We start from the raw sequence: 10,012 nt of genomic DNA on the forward strand, positions 1-10,012 counted from the left end.
GAGTCACTAGTGAGAGGTGGGAGCTGAGCAGCCGAGTCACTGCTGGTAGATAGGTGCAGGAGTAAATGAGCTGCTGAGTCACACGGGCCAATCAGGAGAGGATCCATGCACAGACCCTCTCCTGATGAGAGCATTACGGATCGGATGTCACTGCTGAGGGGCCCATGTGTCTACTTACATCAGATTACCTCCGGAGCCGGGGCTAACTGGTGTAAACGGACACTCGTCCATTTACACACGGCTGGCCATAGACTTGCATATTGTCCAATCGGGTCCACCTGAAAAACTGACAAGCAGACCTGATTGGACGGCTTGTCTGAAAGGGGCCCGAGGTGTCTGAGCTCTCTGTACACCGCACCTTCTCAAGATTCCTCATTGGTTCTCAGAGTCACCAGACACAACAGACTGGGTTATGTCTTTCATCATATACCCCGAAATCTGAAGACTGAGCTTCCTTTACACCTTCTCCATCCATGACTGCCACATACATGACCATTTCCCACATGAGTGTTATCTTCTGGGCTCAGAATGGAGATACAATTGTCCATAGACTGTATGTGAATGTTGTATGTCACTCTATCGTCCTCCTCATCGTATATACTGTTGGGACACAGCGGGCGTAGTTCCCAGGGGTCCCTCTTTCTGTAGGAAGGTCTCTCCATTGTGCCCCCAGAATAGCCCACCAGGCCAGAGGCGTAACACAAGTTGGGGTGATGGTCTCCAGGTGTCTTCTAATGTTTTTTGGGAACGTTGTCACCAGGGGTAGAAAACCATGGCCACCTGAACCAGGGGTAGGCGACCTTGGGCACCTGAACCAGGGGTAGGCAACTTTGGCCACCTGGACCAGGGTTAGGCAACCTTGGCCACCTGGGCCAGGGGTAGGCAACCTTGGCCACCTGAACCAGGGGTAGGCAACTTTGGCCACCTGGATCAGGGGTAGGCAACCTTGGGCACCTGAACCAGGGGTAGGCAACCTTGGCCATCTGGACCAGAGGTAGGCAACCTTGGCCACCTGGACCAGGGGTAGGCAACTTTGGCCACCTGGACCAGGGGTAGGCAACCTTGGGCACCTGAACCAGGGGTAGGCAACTTTGGCCACCTGGACCAGGGGTAGGCAACCTTGGGCACCTGAACCAGGGGTAGGCAACCTTGGCCACCTGGACCAGGGCTAGGCAACCTTGGCCACCTGGACCAGTGGTAGGCAACCTTGGACACCTGGACCAGGGGTAGGCAACCTTGGCCACCTGGACCAGGGCTAGGCATCCTTGGCCACCTGGACCAGGGGTAGGCAACTTTGGCCACCTGGACCAGGGGTAGGCAACCTTGGGCACCTGAACCAGGGGTAGGCAACCTTGGCCACCTGGACCAGGGCTAGGCAACCTTGGCCACCTGGACCAGTGGTAGGCAACCTTGGACACCTGGACCAGGGGTAGGCAACCTTGGCCACCTGGACCAGGGGTAGGCAACCTTGGCCACCTGAACCAGGGGTAGGCAACTTTGGCCACCTGGACCAGGGGTAGGCAACCTTGGCCACCTGAACCAGGGGTAGGCAACTTTGGCCACCTGGACCAGGGGTAGGCAACCTTGGGCACCTGAGCCAGGGGTAGGCAAACTTGGGCACCTGAACCAGGGGTAGGCAAACTCGGCCCACCAGCTGTTTTAAAACCACAAATCACCATCTTGCCTTTGACTGTCAGAGTCTTGCAATGCCTTATGGGGCTAAAACTAGGCAACCTTGGCCACCTGGACCAGTGGTAGGCAACCTTGGACACCTGGACCAGGGGTAGGCAACCTTGGCCACCTGGACCAGGGGTAGGCAACCTTGGCCACCTGAACCAGGGGTAGGCAACTTTGGCCACCTGGACCAGGGGTAGGCAACCTTGGGCACCTGAGCCAGGGGTAGGCAAACTTGGGCACCTGAACCAGGGGTAGGCAAACTCGGCCCACCAGCTGTTTTAAAACCACAAATCACCATCTTGCCTTTGACTGTCAGAGTCTTGCAATGCCTTATGGGGCTAAAAAACTGAGAGGGGGACCTGATTGAACCGCTCGTCTGAAAGGGGCCCAAGGTGGAGTTCCACAACAGCTGGAGTGCCGAGGTTCCCCATCCCTGGCCTAGACTGTCCAGAACTTCTCAAGTTGGCCCTCACCATTGATGGGCCATTATCAGCAACTGAAGGATCACCAGAATCAGCGGATACCTGGAGAGGATATGAAGGCCTCTACACTGTACGCTGCGCAGGCTCTTGAATGAGGTCCATGACCCATTTACTTTCTTTCCTCAGGTATGTCCAACCCAGAAGTCATCCAGCTACTAGATGAGGGTTACCGCATGCCCTGCCCGGAGAACTGCTCCACAGAACTCTATGACATCATGGTGAAGTGCTGGCAGGAGAAGCCGGACGACAGGCCGACCTTCGATTACCTGCAGTCCGTCTTGGAGGACTTTGGCACGGCAACTGAGAAGCAGTACGAAGACGAGCCCCGATAGGCTTTGTAGTCCATGTCATCTTCTGGATGAGAGCGATGGTGGAGACTTGAACAATATGGCGTCCTGGTCATGTGATATCAGGAACAAAACAAAAAACTAGACTGGATGGTGCACAACAACATGCTGGGCTAGTGTGGGCTCATCTCCATCCTCAGGACTCATCTCATGGGTCATATTTGTGGACTTGTCATGCGTCATGTGTAATCTGTGTTGCTGTGTGTTTGTAGAGGGGGTGAGATGGGCTGATACCTCATAGTGACCTGATTATGTGATGTGATGGCCGGACGTGGAGCAGAGAGGAGCCCTGACAGGAGGGGAATGTTTCTGGAACTGGCGGCTTTGCCACACAGTGATGATGCGTTTTGCTGTAGTGAACTGAAAGTTGAACTCAGAATGAACAAGCTGCATGCATGCTGATCCTACAACAGCTCCCTGCTGCACTCTGAGGGATGTATTAGGCTCCATAGCCTGTGGTTACTGTGGACTGTAAGTTAACTCAAATGTTGGTGCAGACCGTAACCCTTCCCCCCACCCCGCTCCCCCATCCACCACCAATCTTTTATATTGAATGACGTCCAGCGGAATACTGAGGAAATCCTGGGAGTGCAGAGCGTCATTGGACCTGTCCCTGAGGGGGGATCAACATGGCGCCCTGCACCCGCAGTTTAGTGCTGAAGTCATCATGTAATGCTGCTCTCTGCATCATTGGAGAAGATCCAAAGAGGACCTTGAGTGTCACATGACCAAGGTGAAAGTATTTGCATAAGGTCAGCATAAAACCAGTAATGGGGGAGGGGCCTCGGAGCCCAGAATTTGGCTTTAACCAATGAGGTAATAATGAGTAACCTGCACATCTCCGTCCATGACGTGTAACCCTCAGCAATCTTCTTAGCGCTTCGTTATTCTTGCCTGTACTTCCCCTTTAAATACTCCGCCTAGGCTGTGACCTGGGGCGGCAGAAGGGCGGCGGGCTGCCCGCTATATTGTTACATTGTATGTATGTATGCGAATATAAAATTAAATATCTTTCTCATTCACGTGTGTGATGTAAGTGATGTATATGATATGGTGTATGTGATGCATGTGATACATGTGACGTGTATGATGTATGTGGTGCATGTGATACATGTGACGTGTATGATGTATGTGATGCATGTGCAGGGCTCAAAATTTCCACTCGTGGAAATTCAGTCAGGCACGCGGTCACGGATCGCGTACCTGACTATGAGAGCAGCCGCTTCTTGCCGTCCTGTCCTGGCTCCGTTACTTTCGATCGATCACCGGAGCTCTGACAGTTCTGAGCCCCGTTCGCAAGGATGGATTAGTAAGGTCTGCAGACCTTACTGCAGAGAAGGGAGCTCAGAACTGCAGAGCTCTGGCCGAAAGGAATGGAGCCAGGACAGGACAGCAAGGAGCGGCTGCTCTCATAGTCAAACAGTAGAAAGGCATCATGGCACACTCACAAACCAGCATGTAAAACAACTTGTCTCACCACTAAGGACAATGACAGAGGTTTGGATACACGTCTTCTGCAAAGGATGTGTAAGCCGCACTGCCGCGCCAAGGCACCTCTTATAGTGCGGATAAGAGTGCGCAGGAGAAAGGCAACTAACACAAGAATGTTTATTTTTATGTTTTATTGATTTGTAGGAAATTCTGTTTTTCATTTCATTCCATCTCGGTCCTGCTGATCTCCTCCAGCCTCTCTCATCCACTTCCTGTCTACATGCACTCACTCCGGGGTCAGCTGCACATCATTGCTCTGCTCTGGCTTCCTGCCAAAGGTGCCGCATATGTGTGCAAATGTGTGTTGGCGTGATTGCTTGTAGTGTCCACCGTGGGGCGCATGTGCACCGAATCATCGGAGGTGTGAGATGGTCTGCAGGCAACTGTTGTCTATCACAAAAGACGTCCGGATCCAGAGCAGACGGATCAGAAGAACCTTCCAGGGTTTATTCTCCGAGTCGTTATGTTTTTATTGATGAATTCTAAATGACAATTAGGGGAAAACACAAATCCGTCCTGCAGTTCCCATTCCGGCCACACGATGGCAGCAAAGTCTCACCAATCTCATGGCGCTCCCTCAGTATGAATGGGGAGACTTTGCTGCCACCTTGTGGCCGATGTGAGAACTGCAGGATGTGAAATGCCATCAAATTACACCAATCAGATGCCTAGAAATGACTTTCCTAATGAGCAAACTCTTCTCTGATCCTAATACATAAGGGGAAGCCGAGTTTTCATGTTACATGGCCAGAGATGTGGAATGGAGACTGAAAGAACAGGATTTTATTTCTCCTGCACGTGATTGGAGGATCAGAGACGACCTTCAGGAGTTATTATATGAACACATTATACATGAAAACTGACCGGTCCCAATATGCAGCAACAATGTCACTTATCCAAAAGCCGTCCCCGAGCTCCAGTCCAGTGACTTTGCCCTGGCTGAGATGATGTCATCAGGGTGACCCTGAATGAGGTCAGAGGAAAGGCGGCTCCATCCATGTTTTATATCTGGTGCGGACATTATAAGAAGCCTCCACTGTGCTCCATAATGACCGGGAGAAATGCTTCACAAACCTGCTATGAATCTGCTTCTCAGAGAGGTAAGGCCGTCTGACTGACCACTAATACTGCGCAAGCTGCTTATGTGATGTGACAAGTGGGAGGATCTACATATGTAGAGGAGTTTACAAACAAGACCTCACTGACCTCTCAAGCTGCTTGTAATGTGGAACAATTCATTCTCAAACACTAGAGACCTCCCAGTCAGCTTTCTTCGCAGCTCATATCACCGCGCTCCCTCCTCACCAGACTTCCTGCGCTGTGTTTGTATTAGACATTAGAAGGCCGCTGAGTCACAGATGGTGAGAGGGACCAGGGGGGACTCAGCTTCCGAGGCACTGCTGGGAGGGGGAACTGAGCTTCATAGGCACTGCTATGTGTCCATAGACTGTATGTGCATGTTGTATGTCACTCTATTGTCCTCCTCATCATATATACAGTTGGCACAGAGCGGGCGTAGTTCCCAGGTGACCCTCTTTCTGTAAGAAGGTCTCTCCATTTTGCCCCCAGGTTGGGGCAGCACACACTTTGGGGTGATGGGGGGGGCGTATCCTGGCAATGGTGGCTGCTAGGCGTGCCTAACTTAAGCTCCATGTTCCCTTCCCGCTATAACCACATCACACTACTCACCGGCATCAACATTATGGGGAAGAAACCGGCTCGCTCCGACACCTCCAAGACACCAGCTTCTGGGTCGATAAAGAGGTACCTGGCCTCGGACACCTCTGATGACCCTTCACCACGGGGCCTACCTGCCCGCTCAGACCTCTCCCCACACGTGAGACACAGACTCTCTCTGCACGCGCTCCGAATCAGGGGACGAACGGGAGCACTGCACACGGGCTATGGACGACCTAGTCCGTGCTCTCCCTACCAAGAACGAGCTCTCAGACATGTTTTCTGGTCTGGAGCATTCCCTGAAGGCAGACACCTTGTCTTTACGGGGAGAGGTCACTCACCTCCTGCACCACCTGCAGGATAACGAAAGCAGGCTGGATTCCCAAGCACTGGCTATAACGGCCTTGCAACAGCAATTCCATTCATACGCGCAGGCTCAGAGGACCAGGAAAACCAGGGCCGTAGGAACAACCTCCGAATCCGCAGCCTGAGGGAGGTGACCATGGATCCAGATCTGATGGATACCATACGTGGTATCTTTAATTTCATCTTTGACCGGCCAGCCACTCCCAACGCTCCCACTCAACAGAGTACACAGACTCTGAGACCGAACCCCAAAGACGTAATTTGTCAGCTCCATTACTACATGGATAAGAAAGCCATTCTGCGGAAACTCAGAGAGACACCATTTACGGACTTTGATGGCGTCAACATTCAAATTTACCCTGATTTAGCCTGCAAAACCTTGCTTGCTGCCTGTCAGGGACCAGAGCACCTCCAGGTGGCACTGTGGAGCTGGAACCTGATCCTGCAGTTCCAGTGCTCACCTGCAGGTGTCTCCCAGCAATTAATCACATCCTGGTGCTGATCTGGGAGGGTATTTGGCCTCCCCTTGCTGTTGAGCATGTGCCTCAGTATTGTTGCCATTTCCTGTAGCCTGCATCGAATCCTGATTCCTGGCCCTTACCCCTGAGGTCTCCTAAACAGTGGCTCCCCTCTTGTTGTCCTGCTCCCCTGGGTTTGCCCTGTTGTCTCCGGTTGTGTACCTTGTTATTTTTTATTAATACCACCTCGAAATCTTACCACTTGAGGCGATCTCGTACCGCCGGGGCTTCCCTTCCTGCCTCATAGCCAAGAAACAAGGAAAACCGGTAAGTTTTGAGGCACCCGGAGGAACTGGGCCAATTCTGCCACTTTCTTGATTCGTACACCTCTCCTACTGAGTTGGCAAGAATCCCTACCCATCCGCGATCCACTGCCAGACTCCGCCTGGAAATCGACCCATGCGGGTGGGATAATGAACGGACGGGCTATATGACATCCTTGTGGTCACGTAACGGAACATATTGCCTGCCACCACCACTGGCAGTCTGTGAGAAAATTTGGTGGCCCCCCGGCCCCCTCTGATGCCGTGCAGGCTGGGTCATCATTGAAGCAGCACGGAGGCTCCGGGGCTGCCTCTCACTGACTCAAGCAGCGGCTGTCGCAAGGAATGCGAGGCTCTAAGTACCCGGACAAAGCAGGCTGCGGGAAATAGAAAAAGTGGGGAGAAGTCAGGTAATAGTGGCTCAGTGTGGGGGAAGGGGAGGCACGGAGGTGGTTGGGGGCAGTGCTGAAGCTAGGGGGGGCATGTGTCCCGGGGGCCGCCGGCAGGGCCAGTGGCAGATTCGATAGGGGGGGAAACAATTAATATTATCACTGGGCCGGGGCGGGCGACACCGCTCCCTCCCTCCACCAGCACTGCCACTCCTGCAGGCACACCCGCACCTATGTATGAACACACAGAGAGAGAGAGAGAGAGAGAGATACACACACACACATAAGAGAATATACACTGAGTGGCCATATTATGACCACCTGACGTTTGTAGGCAAATTAGCTATATTAGCAAGGCGAAACGCGTCATGGTAGCAGACGACAAGCTGTGATTCCACCTGCATGTCAGGTAAAAAACTCAACAAAAACCAACAGCGCTGTTTGTGACCGAATTGTAATACATCAAAAGCTATTGGGACTATGCTGAAAACTAAGAAAGCCTCCTAAATCTCTGATGTCCTAAAGAGAAAACTGTATTTGGACCGATGGCTTTGCAAAGCAACAAGTGGTGAAGGGACCGGATTCATTAACCTACACCAACCGGGAACATTACGGCACCTGTGAGTATCTCTATTTTTTGGGATTCACACACTGCATGGTTGAACAATCTTTCCATATGTGTTCAAACTCCAGGCGATACGCCGTAACCAATTTGGAAGGACTATATCCATTCATATTATACCAGTGCCTGACGAGGCAATCGGTATCCCATGAACTTGTATCGCATCCACAGCCGCGGCTACAAATGAAACAATTATTCATTTACCAACATAATGTTTCTTTTGGACTAAAAGACTTTGAAACCTAGTGGAGACGTTTAACCATTCCAGCTATTATCCCATAGCCCATCGATACATTATTTCTCATTTTGAGATACATACTACACAATTGTTTTTTCAGCGCTGTTTGCTCTAATATTGAGCTGTACTGGTTTTAAAGCAAGATCGATCAGCTTGTCTTAGTGTGCATGGTTTTTGGAATGAGTGTATTGGTTGATTGACCAATTTTTAATAGGGAATTCTGGTGATGGCCAGTAGGTGTGGTGTTTAGTGACCCATCATTTTTATTGCATTGAATAAAACTTTATATTTTTGTACTTCATCAGGCATTCCGATCCTCATTACACTGTCTTTTGATCTGATCCCCTTCGATCACATCATCTTCTTTTCTATAGTTGTTCACAGTAGAGGATTGTTTGAAAGCCAATGGTTAATGCTGTTTTTACCCACGAACAGGGTTAATTAATATTGGGTCTGGACTCTGGGTATTACTCTTTTTCTACTAAATTAGCTATAATTTGGCGCTGAAGTTGCTAGAGGGCCAGACCATTATAAATAGGGAAGCGGGTTGGTTACCACGACAGTAGAAGGGATTGGTTTCTGAAGATACGGGGAAACAACGCGATTTAACAGCCTTGGAACGTGGGATGATTGTTGGCGCTCGTGGAGTCAAGAGACGGCCCAATGAAGTCATCTCGTGGAGTCATCTCGTGGCCCAACGAAGTACTGATGGGGTGGTCATAATAATCTGGCCAATCAGTGTATTTATATATGAGGAAACAAAAAATATGAGATTATATATATATTTTTGTTTAAATTTCATACTAGTGGTCCGCGGCAATTAAAATTATGAATTTAGTGGTCCATGAGGTCCGAAAGGTTGGCGACCGCTGCTCCAGTCTACCCTCTCCGACCATGCCCCAGTGCTCGCTACACTGCGGATCCCGGGTGACCCCTGCCCGCCCTTCTCATGGAAGTTAAACGAATCCTTGTTGACTGATCCTTTGATTGTTTAGGCAATCGAGAGGGACATTTCTAACTACTTTCATGAGAACGGCGAGGGAACAGTCTCTCCGGGTATTCTCCGGGAGGCGCACAAGGCCACTATTAGGGGTGCACTGTGTTCCCCGTCTCAGGCCACACTGCTAAACCTGATTAGGGAATTGATTGACACCCTTTGTCACAGATGGCAGGCCAGGGAGGGCGCCGAGGGGGTACGAGATGCAGGAAGGGCCGATCACACAGGCTATCGCTGTCCTTCGCTCGCCCTCGGAGATCTTCCAGTACACTGGCAGATCGTCGCGAGAACCGCGAGTGTGCCTCCCAGTCCGCAGGCGTGATGGTAAGGCCGTACAACACGCACACACAAATAAACCAATCTAAACTGCCACCACCCACAACTTACAGGCTTGTGGGGAACCTTTCTATGGACTCTCCTAGTCCGCTCAAGCAGACTGGCACACAGGCTTTGCAGACCACGCTCACTGCTTTCACTAGCAGTTACAGGTTGGTTAAACCAAGCACAATTACCTCTAGAGTTAGTACCTCCACTCAGTCTCCTGCACTACTGCTGGCCACCACTGGAGGGAGACTCACCCAACTCAAGCTGGCTGGACACACACAAAGGTAGATGCAAATCTCACATACAATCGAATGTGCTCTAATGGTTGTGTGGCAGCCTAAGGCCCCATTCACACTGAGCGATTTATGGAGCGATTTTTGCAGCGATATCGCTCATATTTCCGCGCGATATCGCTCTATGTAGCTTCACCAATACATTTCAATGTAGCTGTTCACATCTCGTCGCTCAATATCGCTTGTAGCTTGTCGCTCCTACATGACCCCTTTTTAGAGCGATTTTGAGCGATATTGCTCCTGATTGCATACAGCCCAATAGGGCGATGTCGCGCGACACGTGCGCGACATGAGCAGGGTGGGAATATATGCACAGGGCACTGTTGGC

General features: G+C 51.1%; 1 protein-coding gene across 1 annotated transcript in view; it reads left to right on the top strand.

Moving 5' to 3' along the window:
- Positions 1-2,493, top strand: part of LOC108800193 (tyrosine-protein kinase Blk-like) — a gene marked incomplete at its 5' end in the record, with an annotated part of 37,379 nt that extends 34,886 nt beyond the window's left edge. The window contains one exon of the mRNA XM_018572151.1: positions 2,286-2,493. Coding sequence (XP_018427653.1) covers positions 2,286-2,491 — 206 coding nt within the window. The remainder of the gene's footprint in view (positions 1-2,285) is intronic.
- Positions 2,494-10,012: the final 7,519 nt, after the last annotated feature.

This window comes from Nanorana parkeri, unplaced genomic scaffold (assembly GCF_000935625.1).
Source record: "Nanorana parkeri isolate BGI_ZX_2015 unplaced genomic scaffold, ASM93562v1 scaffold1953, whole genome shotgun sequence".
Classification (NCBI taxonomy): Eukaryota; Metazoa; Chordata; class Amphibia; order Anura; family Dicroglossidae; genus Nanorana; species Nanorana parkeri.